The sequence below is a fragment of the Limulus polyphemus genome, unplaced genomic scaffold, assembly GCF_000517525.1.
Source record: "Limulus polyphemus unplaced genomic scaffold, Limulus_polyphemus-2.1.2 Scaffold2794, whole genome shotgun sequence".
Taxonomy (NCBI): domain Eukaryota; kingdom Metazoa; phylum Arthropoda; class Merostomata; order Xiphosura; family Limulidae; genus Limulus; species Limulus polyphemus.
The window spans coordinates 91,607-113,975 of record NW_013668404.1 but is presented as its reverse complement, the minus strand read 5'-3'; the positions used below and the strand labels follow the sequence as shown (position 1 = coordinate 113,975).

The 22,369-nt window shown below is 33.5% G+C and overlaps 2 protein-coding genes across 2 annotated transcripts in view; one reads left to right on the top strand and one right to left on the bottom strand.

The window, feature by feature from the left end:
- Nucleotides 1–9,086, top strand: part of LOC106467914 (transmembrane channel-like protein 5) — a 28,424-nt gene extending 19,338 nt beyond the window's left edge. The window contains 4 exon segments of the mRNA XM_022396135.1: nt 569–724; nt 2,298–2,376; nt 5,142–5,250; nt 7,220–9,086. Coding sequence (XP_022251843.1) covers nt 569–724; nt 2,298–2,376; nt 5,142–5,250; nt 7,220–7,896 — 1,021 coding nt within the window. The 3' untranslated portion in view covers nt 7,897–9,086.
- A 2,284-nt stretch (nt 9,087–11,370) lies between these two features.
- On the bottom strand, nt 11,371–19,981 carry LOC106467916. The gene is made up of 3 exons (XM_013928301.2): nt 19,940–19,981; nt 14,674–14,916; nt 11,371–12,376 (listed from the first exon to the last, which is right to left on the bottom strand). The coding sequence occupies exons 2-3, from the start codon at nt 14,914–14,916 to the stop codon at nt 11,873–11,875; spliced, it is 747 nt and encodes a 248-aa protein (XP_013783755.2). The 5' UTR covers nt 19,940–19,981; the 3' UTR covers nt 11,371–11,872.
- Between the last annotated feature and the right edge of the window lie 2,388 nt (nt 19,982–22,369).

The following is a 22,369-nucleotide window of genomic DNA, read 5'->3' as shown; positions in this document are numbered from 1 at the left end:
CCACTGTCTAACCATAGATTATTTATAATATAATTGTTGCACTTTTAGTGATCCAACTGTCTAACCATAGATTATTTATAATATAATTGTTGCACTTTTAGTGATTCAACTATCTAACCATAGATTATTTATAATATAATTGTTGCACTTTTAGTGATCCAACTGTCTAACCATAGATTATTTATAATATAATTGTTGCACTTTTAGTGATCCACTGTCTAACCATAGATTATTTATAATATAATTGTTGCACTTTTAGTGATCCAACTGTCTAACCATAGATTATTTATAATATAATTGTTGCACTTTTTCCCACTGTCTAACCATAGATTATTTATAATATAAGTAATGGATACTTCATACCTGTAATGAACAGAAGAGGTCGTGTTTAAGGATGAAAACATAATACAAGATTTAAAAAAAGGAAGAAAATTATACAATATCAACAGTTATTAGAAAGATGATGAAAGATAATGTATTTTTTTAATAAATATTTGGTTATACCTCACCTTTTTGGATGAAGAGAGAATTTATGTATTCAATTTGTTATTTTTTTTTGGAATTGTAGAGATAATGTTAATCCATCAAAAGACTGTGGGCCTTTTCGTGGTATCCAAGCAGTTGATATTCTGGTGAGAGATCCCGAAGAACAGGGCTGGTTATCTTTGGTTCTTCGTCTTCTAGCTTCAGCTCCAGTGATTGCTGGAATTTTGCTTTTTTTGTTGTTAGTATTATTCACTTTATCGAGCTTTAATTATTTCTGATTTTTATGCAAATATATTTATTTTGAGAGATACGTGGATGTGTTTTTCTTGCTACAGTTTTTCAGATAATGTACTTACAAGTTGCTTCAAAAAAAAATGTTCATTTTGTTTTATGTATTTATTACCTTGTTTCACAATCAGACTTCATAGTGGCTTATACATTGGTATGTAATTACTGTTCTATCTAAAAATAGCATTTGTAGTATGAAAGTTTAATTTGTCTGTAATTTAAACTTAAACGTTGTTAAGCTATTAATACCACAAGCACACTAATCTCATTAAAATTAAAGCATCACAAAAAAACCTCATTTGACAGTTCTGTGAATATTTACAGATGTTATTTTAAAATACACAATGTTTGATAACTTTATTTGAAACTTTCTGTTTGGACAGCCATTTTTTTTTGTCAATCAAGTGTTACTTTTCAAAGACTGATAGCTCTATATAATAGCTGAAGTGTTCATATATAAATGCTATAACTTATAAGCCCTTTTATCTCAAGGATGAACTTTGATGTAGGGACACAAGTTCTTGTAATATAAAATCCTATTAAAAGATTATGAAAATTGAAATCAGTACTCCCATATATTTATTAATTGTTTTACATTTTTACTGAGCTTTCATGGCAGTTACTAATTTCTTTTGGCAAAAATTCACTGATATTTTTTAGGACTATTATTCTAGTCAGTCTAGTATGGAGAAACATGTAATAAAATTGGGAATTCCGTTTTGTGAACACTAAAAGTAGCAATTGTTTGTGAAATCAGTTGTTTTATATAAACTGTGTTACTATTTTTCTTGCATTTGGTATTGAAGAGCCTCAGATATGTTACTTGTATTAGCTCCTAGTATATTATTCACAGAGTGGATTTTGTGGTTAAAATCTTCCAAATCAAACTGTCAGTGAAATTGTTAAAAACATTTTCTTTTTTAGCTACACATTAATTTCTGTCACTTAAAAGTAAGAATATTTTATATGATGAAAGGAAAGCCAATGACATATTTCATGCTTTGTGTCTGTGATTGTTGTACATTTCTTTGTTAGGAAAGCCAATGACATATTTCATGCTTTGTGTCTGTGATTGTTGTACATTTCTTTGTTAGGAAAGCCAATGACATATTTCATGCTTTGTATCTGTGATTGTTGTACATTTCTTTGTTAGGAAAGCCAATGACATATTTCATGCTTTGTGTCTGTGATTGTTGTACATTTCTTTGTTAGAAAAGCCAATGACATATTTCATGCTTTGTATCTGTGATTGTTGTACATTTCTTTGTTAGGAAAGCCAATGACATATTTCATGCTTTGTGTCTGTGATTGTTGTACATTTCTTTGTTAGGAAAGCCAATGACATATTTCATGCTTTGTGTCTGCGATTGTTGTACATTTCTTTGTTATTAACAACAGTTGTGTGATTATCGGGAACCGGTTGATCAAATATCTGATACTTTTAATCCGATATCTCTCCCCAGAACTTCCATATCTCTAATGAATATGTAATACTGACTTTTAGCTTTTGTTTTTATTTGCAGAGTTGGTGTTTATTACCTTCGTGCTACAGCAAAGGCCCACAAGAACATAGTGGATTTGTTGCGAGAACAACTTATATTAGTGAGTTGTTGAATTTATTAATTAAACAGATAATATCATTATATTTACCTCCTCATATTAATCACAACATATTAAATACCAGTCATTTATTCTGGTCAATTAAGATGGAGAATTTAACAGACTGATTTCGAGTTCATAGCCAGATGATGTCGTAAATCAGTTGGCCTATATTTTACTTGCTGTCATTTTTCAAAAATGTTGTTCTGAAATGCTGCTCCAAAGATATTTCAACAAAATACATGTTATTTAATGAAGATGACAAACAACTTCAGAAAAAAATGTTTAATTACTTGTAACGAACGTTTCGGCATATGCATTTATGAAGGGTCAGTGAACGTCACAGGTTACCAAACTGATATTAATTTACAGCAACAGAAAATAAAAAACAGCTAAAACAATATAAAAGGAAAAGTGTACGTGATACAAGTATAGTTGAACAGTTTTGAGTCGTTGATCGTATAAATAGAGAAAATTATAATAATAACATAAAAAAAGATAAAATCAAAATTAAATTAAAAATAATAATAAAAGGTTAAAGAGGCCAGGCATTGTACCTATTAATGTAAGGGCATCTGGATGGAATCAAAAGTGATTCGTTATATTTTCTGTTGAGAAAATGGTCACAAGTTTCTAAACTTTTGATTGCATAAGGTGTGCCATGTTGTTTTAAGTAATCTTCAGTGTTAGCTTCTTTGTTGTCAAGATTTCTAGTGGCACGAATGTGTTCTTTGAAACAATCATGTATTGGACGACTGGATTCACCTGTATATGTGGCCAAACACTGTGTACATATAAGCTCATAGTCAGTGATTTTAAGCGTGCAGGACTTCTATAAGCCATTCGTCTATGCAAAACACTTTTTGGATTTACATGTATTGTCATTATTTAAGACTGAACAAGAGAATATATATCCTTCAGTTTTCTACCAGGATTTTGTATGATTTTCATATTCAAATCAGATCTTGTAATTGCTTGATGAAGGCGAGTAGTTAAAGGTTCATCCATGAAGGGCATAATCCATGAAACAGTGTCTTGATGTGGTAGTTTCTTTTTTTGATGTCGTTTGTTAATATCTTGCGAGTCAAAACTGTGAAATGTCTTAGTACTGTAACTATACAGGTAGCCATTGGACAATAGTAGCTTTTGAAGTTTGATCCTGGCGTGCGTCTACCCGTCCCTGGTGTTGCAGATTTCCTCAATTCTATTAAGTTGACCAATAATGACACCTCGTTTGGTAGCTGGTGCGAGTTAGAATGTAGAATAATGGTTTTAACGTGTGATTTAAAATATACGGAAGTAATAAGTTTGTTATGTATAGATTTCTGGACATTATCGGTATGAGTAAGTGTGAGCATTATGTCAGATTGTTGATTATTTAATGAATTCAACCAATTCTAAAAGGGAAGTGAGTCCATGATTCCAAATACCGAAAATGTTGTTAATATATCTGTATCATCTAGTTGGTTCAAGATTAGTTTCAAAATTCCACTCAGTAAGAGCTGATGATTCAAAGAAATACATAAAAAGAGAGGCCACGATGACAGTGGCATTATTACCCACAGTGATGCCTTTCTTTTGAATCAAATTTGAAATAACTGTTGTTGATAATAAATTTGAGAGAATTTTCAAAGCCTTCTGTAGGAATATCAATGAAAATACATGTTTCTTACGTTCAAAAGATTGTATAGTTTTTTTTTATTAGTATTGCTTTATAATTACTCCTTTTTTAGATTTGTAGGTAAGCAAGATAGGCATAGCTTTAAGAATAGGCTTAGATTGTTTTCTTAAAAACATGTTACTTTATGTTTATTTGTTTTAGTGCAAAGTTACATAATAGACTATGTGCACTCTGCCCAAAATATAGAATTGAGCCTCAGATTTTAGCATTTTAAGACTGTAAACTTACAACTGGCCCACTGCAGTTTGTCCTTTGTGTTAGTCACACCATCATGTTGTTAAAATCATTTTGTCAGTCCACAAAACCTTGTACTCTGAGATTTTACTTGATTTTTTCTTGGTGTTGGAGTGTTGTTTGTCATCTTTTCAATAACTAATGTACAGTTGTTTTGAAATGCCACATTGTTTTGTAAAAGTTAAGGTATCGTTGGTGTAAATGTAGTAAAAATACTTTGACATTAAAAAGAATTTTGTGTAGTTTTAAATTGTATGATTTTTTTTTGAGGTAGAAAGATAATACAATACAAAACATATCACTTGCCAAATTTGTTAGTTTTTTTTGCAGTGTATTGCATTACAGTTACAAATATTACAATACAAAATTTCTGACAATGCCCACTGCAACATTTTGTATTCTCAACCCCGTCACACACCAAACATGCTCACCCTTTCAGCTGTGGGGGCGTTATTATGTGACGGTCAATCCCACTATTCATTGGTAAAAGAATAGCCCAAGAGTTGGACGGTGGGTGGTGATGACTAGCTGCCTTCCCTCTAGTCTTACACTGCTAAATTAGGGACGGCTAGTGCAGATAGCCCTCGTGTAGGTTTGCGCGAAATTCAAAAACAATAACAAAACAATTTTCAACCCTTGTGACTCACTCATTCTGTATTGACAGTTGCAAAAATTTTTCATAAACAAGTTTGTTTCCTCTGGCTAAAGGATATGGTTATAGTTTGAAATGTAGTAATCTATAACACTATTATCTTGCAATGACTGCTACCTGCATGTTCCAGTCATATAAATATAATAATGTTTGTGTACTTACTTATATATATGAATAAATATGTATTTATTTTTCTATTAGGAAGGAAAAGATAGGGTGTTCCTGCTGCAATTATTTGAAAGTGCTTTACGAGAACGACGGGTATCCGCAAGCACTTCCTCATCTGAAGGAATGATTAAAACAGTTATAGGTAATTTAATTTTAGCTAATTAACCTAAGTCATACTTTCGGGTTCTTCATACTTTGCTATTTTCTTCTCCCAACAACTTGCTATGAAACGGTACAGAGTTTGAGAACTTTCTATTAAAATGATTTTGGTGTCTCACCACTTTGTTATAGTCAATGTCACCATGTTCACTCATGCTCTGTCTCACAACTAGACACCTTTGTAATAACCCTGCTGCGTAGTTTCCATTGCAGAAGTCTTCTTCTTAAGGCTGTCATGTTTATAACACATCATTCCTGCTTGCAGCCTTCCATAATTCATCTAGTTTACGAGGACAACAGTTTCTTAGCACTAGTTTGAACAATCCAGTTGCACAAAAATCCATAGGCATCATGACTGGTGACTTGACTGGTATGTCTTTGTATATAATAGCATGATTTCCCGTTTCATTCTCCAGCTGCTTCGGGTATGCATTAATTGAACTAATATGTCATAGAAGCAACTTGTATACATGTGGCTTGTTCCCCTTTTCCAGACAGACAGAGGTCCATCCTGATTATGTTTTGTACCGTTGTTTGAGGCATGTAGATGGCTTTAGTCACTGTTCTTTGTGTTTGTTAATTCTCACTGTTACAAGATGCCATGCATTGCTTACCACAGCTGGCATAGCACTTGTTGAAGGTTTCTTTCTGGATGGTCCTGATACCCTAAGATGATCCATATTCCTTTGTTTTCCAATATCACATATTTATCATCATTTTGTAAATTCTAAATCCCCAATCTGAACACACTTTTATGATCTGTTATGAGTGTTTTTAACAAGATTGGTTAAAGATGTTATTCCACATGTTCAGGATACAAAAATATTTAAACCTATATAAAATAAAATCTATTTTGTTTATGTTTACCATACAAATTATCCATTAGCTCATTTTTGTACATTGTACAAAGCCTGAATAAGTCGGAGATATAGATAAGTATTTTAAAATCACAAAATTATTCTTAAATTATGATATATTGCTTGACACTGTAGACATGTAATAAGAAAGAGCAGTAAAATGAAAAATTTAATGAGAAACATATGAAAGTGATTGGAATTTCTGCTATTAGGTCATGTACTGGTTAGGTTTTGGATTTCGCACAAAGCTACACGAAGGCTATTTGCACTAGCCGTCCCTAATTAAGCGGTAAAAGACTAAAGGAAAGGCAGCTAGTCATCACCACCCACCACCAACTCTTGAGCTACTCTTTTACTAATGTATAGTGGGATTGACCATCACATTACACCCCCCCACACACACGGCTGAAATGGAATGTTTGGTGGAACAGGGCATCGAACCCATGACCATCAGATTGCGAGTCAAGTACCCTAACCACCTGGCCATGTAAAGCAAGGGTTCATCTCAAGTCTAGATTTTTTTTTTCTCTCTGTTTGACTCTTAGTGGGTCAGCAGTAAGTTCACAGACTTACAATGCTAAACTCCAAGATTCGATTCCTCTCAGTGGACAGTGTAAATAGCTCATTGTGTAGTTTTATGCCGAAACAACAACAGCAATCTTTTCTCTCTTTAGTGGTAAAAATATTGTTTCTGCCATTAATGAATGACCATTATTGTCATGGCTAACCTTGGTATTAGGCCTAGTAATTTGTCAAATAAATAAAAACACTGTCACCTGGTGTTGTTTTAAATTTTTTACAAGAAAAATAAACATAAAAACATTCACCTGGTAATTTTTTAATCAGCTTGAAAACTTTATCAGAAAAACAAACTGAATACTAGTTTTTGTTTTTTTTTGATAACCCTATATTAAATAAAACTTTTCACTTTTTTTTATTTTACAAAAAAATAGTGGATGCAAAGAGTCCAATCCTAATTAAAAAACAGAATTACAATTATTTAATGATTCAGTGTAATGCAAGTGTAATAACTAATATAACACATTAAATATCTTTAGTGTGATTATTTAAGCAGCAAATTTGATTTATTTTTAGATGCTCAGCAGCCAAGTCGTGACATGAAATCACGAGATGAGCATTCTTTAGAACCAGTGGAATTGACCAATAAGCTATATAGAGATAAGTCTTTTGCTGGTACTAAGTCTACTCCTCAAGAGCAAGACACGATACCACCCAACTTTTTAACGCCAGGATACATGCCTGCTGATGTGCCAGCTAATGAAAAATTGCACTCTTCAGTTAGTAAAGATGAGCCGGTGCGAGTGAAACCTGGTTGGGGAAGAGCGAGACATATTTCTCCAAATGGAGCACCTTATTCTGCTAGTCAAGAACATATTCCCTCTGATCAAGAAACTTCTCCTTATGATAGGGGAAATCATAATTCACAACAAGGTAGGGGAAACTATCCGATGAATTACCCCCAGAACCGAGAGCACCACCTACCATCTCGTGGCTTTTCAACACCACACTTACAGAATTCTTACATTCCCGATTCAGTCCGTCCTGGCGGTGGTAATTATCCTGGTTTTTCTAAGACTGCCATCCCATCTCCTCCTCGCTCTTCTCATCAACAAGGTTTTCAGTACCTTGGACGAAATGACCATCAGCTTAGGTCACATCTGCCTCGTGGCCTACATCAACATACACCTTCTCCACAGAATATCATGGACACCGACCGAGACGAAGGTAATAACCAGTCAAAGTCACCTTAGACAAAAATACCCAAGTCAAAATCTTTGTGCTATACAAACACTGGGAAGCAGAAGATTGAAAAAGAAATGCTAGTGTAAGTCTTCTTTTTATCAATTAAGATTTTATAGACATATATATTCAAAACCAAAAATAATATTGTTAATTGTATACTATTTATATAACATATTAGATAATAGTATGATATCACAGAAATAGTGATAATAGTTTTGAATCATTTTTTTACTGATCCAATAAGTATGTAATTACATTTCTTCACTGAATGCTAGAGCTTGTTGTTACAAAATACAAAGTTCTAGTTGAGATGTTGTCGGCCGTTTACAAAACATCAACTCAAATGGAATATAATGCCTAGGCTAGTGAAGTATACCTTATAATTTTTTGTTGTTGTTGTTACTGTAAGCAGAATAGTTGGGTTAGCACTTGTCATATAGTTTTATATTAATTGTAATACAACAGAACTGGTAGTAACTGGACAAGTGTTGAATACAATAGTTATAAAGCACTAATAGATTGACTTTATGCACATGTTGGTACTAGCAGTAATGCCAAACATTGGTTATGAAAAAATTCAGTTCTTTACCATACCAAAAAAGTGAGGATAGCCATCTTGATAAAACACTGAACTTACAGATTCTTTGTTGCAAAAAAACTTCATAAAGATTCAAGATGGTGCAGTTTCATAGGGTAAATTATTTATACCATGTTGTTTAAATTTTAAAATATTTTTTTAAATCATAGCAGTTCTTTTACTTGATGCTAATTCTGTCACGATAAAGTTTTATGTACAAATTTCTAGTCAGAAATCAATACTCAGTGTATGTACATTTATGTTAAAATGTTAATAATGTAATACTTAGTAACTTCTCTCGAGCCTTCAAGTCCCTGTAGTTTTCTACATCACTAAATCCCAATAAAGCTTTATTTTTGTGTGTATGTAATGGGGGTGAGGCTGGAGGGGAACCTACTATTTTTAAAATATATATATATTACAGGAATTTGCTGAATTATAATCAAGACGACATACCCACCTAAATAAAGAATATGCTAATTTATCACTTCAGCAGGTTGGCCAGGTGGTTAGGGCGCTTGACTCGCAATCTGAGGGTCGCGGGTTCGAATTCCCGTTCCACCAAACATGCTCGTCTTTTCAGCCATGGGTCATTATAATGTTATGGTCAATCCCACTATTTGTTGGTACAGGAGTAGCCCAAGAGTTGGCAGTGGTTGGTGATGACTAGCCACCTTCCCTCTAGTCGTTCACTGCTAAATTAGGGACGGCTAGTGCAGATAGCCCTTGTGTAGCTATGCGTGAAATTAAAAAACAAACCAACACTTCAGTGGGGAATAATGAACATTAATGTCTACGACATCTTGTTCTAGGCAATGAGAATAAACTGAGGGAACTTTACACTTCTGATGTGCACTGGTGAATGTGGATGCATTTTTATTATCTGAACTTAGAATGAGTATTCCTGTCTCTTATTTATTAAAGTTATGCAATATGAAGATAAGAATTCCTAACCTGTTGAACCAGTTTGGGCTTATGGACAAAATTCTAGTTTTTCAAACGAACTATTTACTAGCTGAAAGAGAAGTGGGGTTGCTTAGAAAACCTCTCCACCCTTCCAAATCTTGCTTCATCACAGGAATACTTAGGTACAAAAATGACATCTGCAAAGTACAATAATTAGGTGACTCAGTACGAAGATTTTAGCCTAATGGTAAGGTGCAATTCTTTTATAAAAATGTGTGCCAAAGAGCTTTGCACTATGCCTAAATCCACACATTTTAATTTTATCCCTGCCTTTAGTTAGTTGTAATGACCCTGTATATTTATATAAAGTGCTCTATAATTTAGAAGAAACCCACTTGAAGGCCCATATTTCTAAATCAGATAATTGGTACATTAATTTATTTTTTGATCTTTCGACATTTTAAAAAATATTAGAGCTCGTATCTTCAGTTTAGACTGTCTACTTATTAGACAGAATTTTCTCATTTTTTAGAAACATACATTTGCTTTCACACTAATTAGAATCTAAGTAAGCTCGAAACATTTTAAACATCACTTGACAAAAATATCTGTATTATTTATATATATATATATTCAAAATGTTTTTTTTTTTCAAATAAGTTTATAGAACTTTGAAAAAAAAAATTTGTAAATTACTGTTTAACCAATATTTATAGCCATGAAAAAAAAAACTTAAAAGCTTACCTGACTGATGCTAACTATCTTTTATAAACCGTATAAAAACGTTTGTACACTAATATTTTACCCAGTTTTTATCCTAAATTTTTTCCCCCTGACAAGTGCTAATATCTTCAATGTTTTTAAAATTATGCAAACTCTATTAATCTTTTAATTGAAAATCTTGTGCTACTTTTTACATAATTTTTTAAAGATTTTAGTACTTTTTATAAATGAATGTTTTTATATGTGTATGTAAAAAAAATTCTTTACTTCTTAAATATGTGGCTTATTCAATGTAAACAGAATTAAACAGAATTTACCAACAGTATTAATTGTAAACATTTGTTATCATGCCAGTAAGTATGTTCTTTATAATTATATATCAATATTTGTACAAAAATTTAACTATTTAAAAAAATATGTGATGTATAAACAAGTAGTTTTTTTTAAGATTTTCACACGTAAAACAGAAGTCAAAATGTTGTGAAGGCCAAAAACTAGATTACAGTTCCTGCTGAGATTTCTCCAGATTTTCAAGTAACACTAAAGGTTAATAGATTTCTAAATCTAAAAATATAAAAAATTTTCGACTGATCATAGAAAACTTGGAGTGTGGTTCAGAAATTTTCTACGAAGCTTATGTAACAGTCTAACAATAACGTTTTCTGCAGTTCTTGTACCGTTACCTCAGTCGCAGTGAAAGTTAAGGTATTTGTACTGCAGAGTTTTGTTGCGATAAATTTATTTTCACGTCATTCTTTTACTTGTGACATCTAATTGTATATTTCGTGAGATTATAAAACTTTAAATTATCTGTGCATGTTTTATATCATTGAGCCATTATAATTCGCTTAAGTAGATTTGTTTAACACAATATTCAATTTTTTGTGGCCCATGCAAATACGGTAGTTAATTCTAAACTTTTTAAGTTCATATGATCTCCTTAGCAATTTTAGCATGGTAAATATGTATTTATTATTTTAGTTTACACTAAAAATTTGTATCCTTGCATCATAGTTAAAGTGTGTTAAGAGTTATGATGTATTTTATCTACAACTTCTAATTGATAGAGAAATACTAAGATAATAGTGATTTTAGCAATATAGGCACGGATCAAAAGATCTTTAATCGTTGTTTTAAAATGGGGCTGAAGTTTATTTAAACTGTATCACAAAAATTACTAATACAGTTCTTAATTAAGAATTTGGTTTTTCAGTTACAATTTATAAATAAGATGTTTCAGAATTTATCTGAAATTTTGATATTTGGATTGATGTAATAAATGTGTAAAATGGGTGAAGTTTAAGGAATGTGTGGTTATTTTCCTTTTTTTCATTTTGTGTTGTTGTTGCAGTGTTTGTCTCAATAGGTATTTCATATGTTTGTTCCAGAAGCACAGTATATAACTTATTCACGTTTAAATTTACCACAGGGTTGTGTGATTATGTGTAAGATAAGAAAAAAATAAAAATACTTATATTATATGTGTTAAAAATGCATTAATTCTATGAAGAAAGCAAGATAGCACTGATTAAACCAAGCTTGTTGAATTATGTTTACGTATGTTTGAGTGTAATGACCTCAAGTCGATTCTTATTTAGCCTTCACTCGGTGATTAAAAAGCAAAATAAAAATTTGGGTTCAATGACTCATTGTTGGGTTTCAATTAATTACCTGTTTAATTTATTTGTAAATCTTTTTATTCGTTAAATTGTCCATGTTATGGTTTTTGGCTAAAGGTAATTCAACAGTTATGTATCTCCATTATAACTTATATTATGTCAGTCTAAACTGATATTGTCATATTCGTAACTGGTCTTTAGAATTTTATCATTAGATTCTTCCACGATAGGCAATTCTATTTGAGATTTTGAATCAGTGGACCCCATTGTAGACTGCACTGAGTAACAGTCAGTGTCTATATTTGTTTCATTTACATTTTTCTTGAAACATTGAACAACTTCTGCGTATGTTGGTGGTGGAGCATCCATTCTCAAGTTAATTTTTGTGCCTTTGTCATGCCCAGTACTGCACAGAGATGGATCTCGAGTACTCAGTACAGTCGTAGTTGGGTTACTATATGTTAGTGGGAGTAAAACCCTTGGGCTTCCAGCTGAGAGATAATGACACTCTGGAATTGTTGGGAGATCTGATGAGGAAGAACATGAAGACTCAACGGAAGTTTCGGACATAGTATTACAGCTAGAGGATGCTGCAGGATGGTAGATGGCATGGAAGTCCCCTGAACCTTCTGGATAACCTCGAAAGCCATGGACTTGAAAACCCTGTTTTGATAAGAAAGTTTGTGAACTTAAAGCCTAGGAAATAAAGTGGCACTAGAAAGTTTAAACTATGGTAAAAGATTATGACACAATTTTACTAAAGATCATCCATCATTGCCTGGCATGGCCAGGTGGTTAGGGTGCTCGACTTGCAATCTGCTGGTTCAAATCCCAGTCCCACCAAACGTACTCACTCTTTCAACCATAGGGGCATTATAATGTAATGGTCATTCCCATTATTCATTGATAAAAAGAGTAGCCCAAGAGTTAGCTAGCTGCCTTCCCTCTAGTCTTTCACTGCTAAATAAGGGCCAGCTAGTGCAGATAGCCCTCGTACAAAATTCAAAACAAACCAAACCAAATATCATTAAAGTAAAAACTATAAAATCAGAACCACATCAAGAATGTGATTAGTATTTTTGAAATGCTATGACGTTTTGTATTAGGACTCAAATCTAGTTTAAATGACCCAACTTAGGCTGAGGATAAATCACCATTTAAGGTATTTAAACAGTAACCATTTTACACGAACCTAAAAGTAACATTTCTATCAACATTCAACTTGTAACATTGAACAATTTTGTGGACCAATTTTTTTTTTTTTCTAATTACGAATCATAAAAAACGTGGAGCTTACATAAGTAGTGAATTTAAAACATTTATGGAAATTACAGTTTATCTAATGTCAGTCTTAACTGACGAAAATACATAAAAAGTAGCTTTGAGCTCAATGGCGATTGCCTCTTTTCTGTTAACAATTCTGAAATACAAAATGTAATCTCATCTGCAAATTATATTATGACGACAGAAGAGTTTTTCTGCTGTTGCTGTGGTACCATTGGCTGTCAACCAATCAGAAGCCAGCACCGGATTATTTGGCTTTAAACCAAAACAAACACTGGAGCAAGCTGGAGTAGCAGCTTATAACTGACGTATCTTGTACTCAGAGTTGTTTGACTCAACTAACAAGTTTTACAAGGACAACAAAATAACATATTCCACTACTGTGCAAGCAGTGGAAACGTTTCTTATTATATTCTCTGTCTTTACTCATGATCACTTCAGAAGTCACTACGTCAACATAGAATAAGGTTTATATTATAATTCAATTTATTAACAGAAATAATTCGAAAGGGTATTCTGAGAAATTTACGTACAAAATTTGTTACTAACTGGCCAGGTTGTTAGAGCGCTCGACTCGCAATCTGCGGGTTCGAATCCCCGTTAAACCAAACATGCTCGTCCTTTCAGCCGTGGGGGCGTTATAATGTAATGGTCGATCCCACTATTCGTTGGTAAAAGAGTAGCCCAAGAGTTGGTGGTGGGTGGTGATGACTAGCTGTCTTCCCTCTAGTCTTACACTGCTAAATTACGGACGGCTAACGCAGATAACCCTCGTGTAGCTTTCAAACAAACTAAACACTTTGATAACATTAGTGTATTTCTTTGAATATATAGTTGATATAACGCAGTTTTGCATATTTGGGGAGAAAATGGCAATATATACATTTTTTAAATTAACTTGTTTGGAAAAATATTATGGTTTGTTTGTTATGAATTTCCCGCAAAGCTACACGAGGGCTATCTGCGCTAGCCGTCCCTAATTTAGCAGTGTAAGACTAGAGGGAAGGCAGCTAGTCTTCACCACCCACCGCGAAATCTTGGGCTACTCTTTTACCAACGAATAGTGGGATTGATCGTCACATTATAACGCCCCCACGGCTGAAAGGGTGAACATGTTTGGTTTGATGGAGATTAGAACCCGTGACCCGCAGATTGCGACTCGAGCGCCCTAACCACCTGGCCATGCCGGGCCCTATTATTAAGGTAACAAGGTAATATAGGCTTCGCAAGTACTTCAAAATGCATCACAAAACACGTACTTACGGGACAGTCCGCGGAAAATATAACTATGAGCACCGACCTCTGGGGATCATATACGGACAGTAGTCATAAAAGTTTGTCTTCCTTTAATTCCTCTACATAACAAACAACAACATAAGCGTTATTTCATTCCGATCACGAGAGGGCCGGTAGAGAGTTACGCCCTCTCGTCATCCAAGGGACGAAAAAAAAGAAAAATGGGTAAAATGAATAATAGATGGGTAAGAGTGCAAGTCATCACAGGAGGCGGAAAATGGGGAAGACACGATCTCTGCAGATGGAGGAAACAATTCGGAGAAATATGGGTAAACATAATTTAAAATATTTATAATTTAAAATCACATATTTTGAAATATGTGTGAAGGATCGCTTATTCAGTTTGTTTTTGTTAACAAAAGAAGTGAAATGCTACCTACCAACTTGTTGATGCGAGTGATGATTGCTAATCGCAATACAACACCAGAGACAACGAGTGTTGTTCCAGTTGCCATTAACGTGTAATCCCATCGAAAGACATAGTAGAGGGTCGTCAGAACTACAGATGTGAGAAGTAAAACTATTCCTACAGCAATGAGTCCCTCTGAAAATAAGATGCACACCGTCAGAAACGCGTTACGTCTACACAGACGGCAGTTGGAATGGCGTAACTTCAATATCATCTGAAATTATTTAAAAGTATAAATAAAATTTTGCAATTTTAGGGAGGGGGTAAGGCGCATTAATTAAACAACTTAAAATTATCTGGGGGGGAGGAATATAAAAATTAATATGTGTATCAATGAGTTCTTATAAATATGGATATATTTACAGCGATTTATTCTTTAATCGTATATATATATATATTGCGAATGGTGGCGTCTGACCAAGCGTTCGTCTGTCTCCCGTTTGAAAAGCTGAGCACGGAGGCAAAGCTCAACATTCACTTTTAAAATGACGGGTGAACAGGCATGAATAATGTTGATACCTATTTTTTTATTTCACAAGCAGGATATTCTTCACTAAGTCGTCAGGAATTAATCACACTATCATTAACATTTCAAAATGTAACTTAAAGAATAAAAATGTAGATTTATCCTTTGTTATTGTTGACTGGCTCTTAGCATGATGACTGAAATGCTCAACAATTACTTTTCATGGTGGGCGGTATAAGTAGCTCAGAAATCAAGAGTACAACACATTTAACCTTTTTAAAAGACCATGAAGTAATTTTAATCAATAAATTAACTTAAACTTTTCCGTCACTAGGGACCCTTACTTTTGCTTGTAATCTATATTACAGAAAGAAAAGATAACAATATCCGCTTACATAAATTACGTAACTTACGTGGCTCAAGGTTCTAAATGTACACATATACATAATATAATAAGTTTGATTTACACATTCATATACCTAGATATACATTTATAGCAAACAATTTGGCTTGCGAGTTAATTTAAAAGTTGTGGTTGTTTTCTAAATATACAAATTTCTAAGTATTATGCGGGATAAATATAATATCAAAAATACAAGATAATTGAAGCAATATGTTCTAATATGCTTCAATTCAATTTAGATTGATATATGAAATATACATATATATATATATATGGCCGTAAAAAAATTTCCCAGTAAATATAATTATACTACTAATAATATGCATTATTTATTGTACTTTTATATTATCAGATACCGCTATAGTTATGTAATAAACATTATAGGGGAGACTGCACACCAGAAGATCCAAAACTGGAGCCATGATGTTCAACTGAATGTGCTCAACACTTTCAGAAATGGTAACTCAAACTGTTACAGTCAATCCCACTATTCCAGTAAGAGTAGTTGTGTAGGCGGTGGGCGTTGGTGGCTGATTGCCCTCCCTCTGTTCAGCAGTTATAAATATGGAAGACTGTGCCTAAGCCTTAAAAGGGGAAATTCGAGGCTGTCCTAAATAGGGTAGAGGCAATGGAATAAAGAGAAGGGTAAACTGTGAGAAATGGCAGCAGGATTTCATTAACTTAAGCTTTTACATGCGAAGGATACAGTAGCTAATCATGTAGTTAAAAACATTACTAATAGGGCTAGTATTAGTGAATTTAATTATAATGAGCAGGTTCTATTAAGTAACCGATTTCGTCCTTTAGGTTGTGCAGATGATGAACTTGAAGAGTGAAGGATAAGAAAAGGGACAGGTAGGGATGGGAATGAAAAACATAAGGTTATTGTTTTAGGAGATTCCTTAGTATGACATGTGGATAGAATAGTCTGTAGGCTAAATAGGGAGAATATAATTAGATTATGCTATAAATTGTATAAAAGTGGCAGGGTTGAGGATAGAATTGAAAGAGTAAGTGATATAGTAAAGGATGCTATCAGTGATGCAATATTTGTAGTGCACGTGCACGTTAATCATGTAGGAAAAGGTAGGTCAGAGGTTATAATTATTGGGGATTTTGTTTCAGGCATATAAAATGGGAAATGTTAAAGTCAAATCACGATAGAGACAGGTTTTTTTATTCAACAATTGGTTTGAGAACCAACTAGGAATAATACTATTTTAGATTTATTGTTAACTTCTAATATAGAAATGGTTGATAGGGTGGAGATTAGGGAACATCTTGGTGTAAGAGATCATTGTTTAATTAGGTTTGGTGTTTTGTTGCATAAGGAATAATGATATTTTGGTTCCAAATTTCAAGGAATTTGAAGGGATAAGATAAGGATTTTCTGTGAAATGGACAATTGAGTTAACTAGAAATACTGACCAAATGTGGAAAACATTTTAGAATAAATTCTTAAATATTCCACATTTGGCGTGTTCCTTATACACAAAAAGGAGAGGCTGGAAGTGAAAAACCAAGTTGTCTCACAATGAGGATAAAATTAAAGAAAGTTTACACTGGCTGCAATGATGGAAGATTTGGAGAATTTGAGTGAATCAAGAGAGTTTGTTAAATTGGAAATTAGGGACTCAAAAACTACATAGAAAAAAGATGTCTGAAAATGTAAAAATTAATAGTAAAGGTTTCTTTAAGTACATTACAGGTAAGTAAAATGTTAGGATGGAGGTAGAGCTTATGAAGGATGATACCGGAAGGCTAATATCTGATGGTTAACTGGAAGACTAATACCTGATGGTTATGGGATGACTGGGTTATTAAATTCTACTTAGTTTTTTTCTAATGAAGATTTAAATAATATTCCTGGTCCTGATCGGTTGCTAGATGGAAACAGGATTGACCAAAATGATCCCATTAATTCTGAGCTTGTTAAGAAAAAAAATTGGAAAGTTTAAAGAATGATAAAGCTCCTAGACCAGATAACATTTACACAATGGTTTTGAAGGAGGTTTACGAACGGATATGTGAGCCACTTGCTACTTTGTTTTTAAGTCCTTGAATAATGAACGCGTAGCAGAAGACTAGAAGTTGGCTAATGTCATTTCTCTTTTCAAAGGAGGTGATAAAAACTGTCCCATTAGTATTACATCGATGGTAGGAAAAATTTATGAAAGTCTGATGAAATATGCTTTGCAAAGTCATTTAACAAAGTTTAAAATTTTGTTGGATAATCAGTATGATTTCACTAAGAGAAAATCTTGCCTTATTAATGTTTTGACATTCATTCCTTGAAGAGGTTATTGCTTATGTAGATGAGGACATGGGTGTGGATTTGGTGTATCTGGAGTTTTGGGAAGCAGTTGCAAAGTGCTTGCTTAAAAGTTATCTCTATAAATCTGGGGAATATGTTGGCTCATTGGATAGAAAAGTGGGTGGATGAAAGAAAGCAGAGGATTGCTATAAATGGAGTTCAGTGTGACTGGATAAATGTCACATGTGGGGTACCTCAGAGTTTGGACCATTGTTCTCTTTTGATTTACATCAATGACGTAAATGAAGGATTAGTCAATAAATTACTTAAATTTGCTGATGATATTAAAGTTTTGCAAAAGGATCTGAATTATTTGATGAGTTGTGAAAAGTGTCTTTTAATTTTAATATATGCAAGGTAATGCATGTGGTAATACACAGTTTGAATTGTGAGTGTAATATTGATAGAAATAACCTTAAAAGTGTTATAGAAGAAAAAGATCTTGGTGTTGTGGTTCATCAGTCTCTTAAGCCATCCAAACAATGTGCTGTTGCTAGTGGCAGGGCAAATAGGATTTTATGCTGTATCTAGAGAAATACTAAATACAAAAAAGTTATAATGTCATTGTATAGATCATTGGCTAGGTCACATTTGGAGTCCTGTGTTCAGTATTTGGCTCCTTACCTTAGAAACGACATTGAATTGTAGGAAAGGGTTCAGAGGAGGGTTATTAGGATCATACCTAGAATGAAAACATTGTCATAATAGGAGAGGTTGAGATCTCTGAAATTGTCTTCACTTGAAAAAGTAGAATTAGAGGGGTTCCAATTGAGGTGTTTAAGATTGCTAAGCGAATTGATAGTGTTGTTGAATTAGAGGTGGATCTTATGGAGGTGTTTAAGATTGCTAAGGGAATTGATAGTGTTGTTGAATTAGAGGGGATCTTATTGAGGTGTTTAAGATTGCTAAGGGAATTGGTAGTGTTGTTGAATTAGAGGGGATCTTATGGAGGTGTTTAAGATTGCTAAGGGAATTGATAGTGTTGTTGAATTAAAGGGGATCTTATTGAGGTGTTTAAGATTGCTAAGGGAATTGATAGTGTTGTTGAATTAGAGGGGTTCTTATGGAGGTGTTTAAGATTGCTAAGCGAATTGATAGTGTTGTTGAATTAGAGGGGTTCTTATTGAGGTGTTTAAGATTGCTAAGCGAATTGATAGTGTTGTTGAATTAGAGGGGATCTTATGGAGGTGTTTAAGATTGCTAAGGGAATTGATAGTGTTGTTGAATTAGAGGGGATCTTATTGAGGTGTTTAAGATTGCTAAGGGAATTGAAAGTGTTGTTGAATTAGAGGTGGATCTTATGGAGGTGTTTAAGATTGCTAAGGGAATTGATAGTGTTGTTGAATTAGAGGGGTTCTTATCGAGGTGTTTAAGATTGCTAAGGGAATTGATAGTGTTGTTGAGTTTTTTTGTCGTTCATGGTGAGAATGGTAAGACTAGGGGACAGCTTTAGTTTTCCAACAGGATGGTTGGTCTTTGGAATGAGTTGCCTTTAGATGTGGTAGATGTAATTAATTTAAGGGAAAGCTCGATAAATATTTGAATGATAAGGGTTGATTTATTTTTATTGTAGAGTTTAGTATAGTGAATGGGACAGCATAGATGGACCAACAGGTCCCTTGTTGTCCTTAAATTATAGGTATGTTTGACATGGCTGTTTAGTCCATGAGGTTTAAGATACCAAATACCTAACTATTTATCCACTTTGTTTCATAAAAGCATATTTCCAACACATATATGATTTTTCATACTGTTATGGCACGCTGTTTCATTCGTTATTTTTTAATTTTAAACTTGTTTCTTATATGTTTGTTTGATAAAGTTTTATATACAAAACTTAAGTCAAGTCCTGTATCCTTCCTTACTTAAAATTATTGACTACATAGTATTAATAAGAAGATAACAACAGTTCCAAAGACAAACAGATAAGCAACGGAAAACTGAGCATATCCATAAAGTCAACTATTTAAATATAAAGCCTTATACCCATCGAAAAGTTCCCCAGGTTTACGAAGCTGTTTTGAATAAGAGTAGTATGAAATTCCTATGCTTACCTTATTTTCACCCCTCTGACAGTCGTCGCACGGTGTGCTCAGTACAAAGAGAACTTCGGCAATTCAATTTATTTCAAACTGTAAACACGTGCTTCGCAAATCACGAGACAACAGTGTCATGCTACATCATCAAATCTCTGACGCTTTTCTCGTGGCATTGTTGAAATAAGTTATTCTTGAGAAAGTCTTTACAAAGCAACCTTATTGTCTCACAGACTTATGTATTATATATTTCCCTGGAAAAAGTTTTTGTTTTGTTTTTCAACGAATCAAAGAATAGATTGTCTCTCTCCGTCATTCATGGATTCTTTGCTTAATTCCTTCACTGAATTTACATACCTTATTGAGTAGAAGAAAAATTCAGATTTAGTAAGAGCTGTTAGTATTATAATAGCATTTAACTTTCGTGTACAAAAAAATATCACACAGTCTTGCAGCAACTTTTCACTGTTATGTTCCTACAGTTAATCCGATATATTACAGTTATTGTGTATGATATGTGTGATTATTGAAGTAGGAGTTTTGTTAAATATACCGTTCTTTGTCTATTTATCTCTGGATTTTTTTTTCTTTATTGAGTATAGCTTCCATATGTATTTTTTCTCCCTTTTTAATCTTCAGTTTTTTTGTAACAAAAACAGTACATGTTTTTCGCTGTATATGTTTAGGGTTCCGTGTTTGTGGAAAAAGTGTTCTGCTGGGGCAATTTTGTATTTTCGTTATTTACGTCGATGTTTTAGTGCAAAGCTACACAATGGGCTATCTACGCTCTGTCTATAAAGTTGTCGCTGACCCCTCCCCCCCATGACTTCATATTTATATGTATTAATATGTTTCAAGATGTGTGTGTAAAGGTCTTTCGGTTTATACGCCCCAGTGGCTCGGCGGTAAGTCCGAAGGCTTATAATGTTGAAATTTGGGTTTTGGTATATATATAGAAACCGCACAGAGGATCTAGGACAAAGTTTCAGAATGAAAAAAAACAACACTAAATACCATAGGTGTCGCTAGGTGCTTAAAAGATTTGTGGCTGGGGCCCACAGACGTAGGAATTTTCGGCGTTTCATGGTTTTCTATTCTGATTTTTCATTATATCAACTGGCGATTCGGGGCACTGTCAAATAGAGTCGGGGCAAGTCCCGTGTGCCAGCGTCTAGCGACATCTCTGTTAGATACGATGGTAATAATATCTAGGAAAACTTTAATTTGACACAACGTTTCGAGCCTAAACCTTCCTTCAGGTTAGGCCTGAAACTTTGTTTTCCTATATTTTATTACCGTCGTATCTAGTGTTTTTTTTTTCTTTGTTGTTGTTGTTGTTTTATTTTTTTAGTGTATATTACTGTTGTGTTTATGTGATTTGAAAACATTCTCGGTGAAATATTCGGAGTATCGTTTTGTAATAGTAGTGTTTTAAGGTCTTTTTGTGATGCTTGAACGGAATTAGGCTTAGATTTAGTCTCTTCAATTTTATTATTGTTCCCTTTTTGATACAGCTGGAGTAGCGTGATGTATAATAGAGAAGTATCGGCTTTTTACGTTCTTGGTCATAAATTCTGTATTTTCCATCTTGAGCTATTAGGGTTGCATCTAAGAAGGTTAATTTTCCTTCTGTATTGGTTAATTGTAGTCTCAACTTGATTTCATATACCAAATATGTCGTTGATGTACCTGAAAAATGTTTTTGGAGTTAAATATATATTTTTACTTATATCAAGAGCCTTTGTAGCATAAGCATGAATGTGACTGTCGTTCTCTTACTCATTGCTATTCTTTTCTTTTACTTGTAAAAAGTATCTCCGAATTTGAAAGGTTTGAGAAATGTTTGGCAAATAATAAATCTAACACAGAAATAAAGGAAAAAAAAAGAGAGGTAAATTAATTTTTTTTTTTTTTATTTACGCGAATATATCGACTGGAGACTATTTTTACTGGCAAGATCGACTGGATCACACACACAGGTATTTTATATGGGTTTACCTCAAGTACACAAGGAAAGATGTCTAATAAGACCGACTGGATCACACACAGGTATTTTATATGGGTTTACCTAAAGTACACAAGGAAATATGTCTAATAAGACCGACTGGGTCACACACACACAGGTATTTTATATGGGTTTACCTCAAGTACACAAGGAAATATGTCTAATAAGACCGACTGGATCACACACAGGTATTTTATATGGGTTTACCTCAAGTACACAAGGAAAGATGTCTAATAAGACCGACTGGATCACACACACAGGTATTTTATATGGGTTTACCTCAAGTACACAAGGAAAGATTCTAATAAGACCGATTGGATCACACACACGGGTATTTTATATGGGTTTACCTCAAGTACACAAGGAAAGATGTCTAATAAGACCGACTGGATCACACACACAGGTATTTTATATGGGTTTACTTACAAGTACATAAGAAAAGA

Excerpts from the sequence above, each read along its gene's own strand:
- LOC106467916 (XM_013928301.2), bottom strand. The coding sequence starts at position 14,916 with ATGATATTGAAGTTACGCCATTCCAACTGCCGTCTGTGTAGACGTAAC. Across the intron at positions 12,377-14,673 it reads TCACTCGCATCAACAAGTTG|GGTTTTCAAGTCCATGGCTT; the intron begins GTAGGTAGCATT and ends TTATCAAAACAG.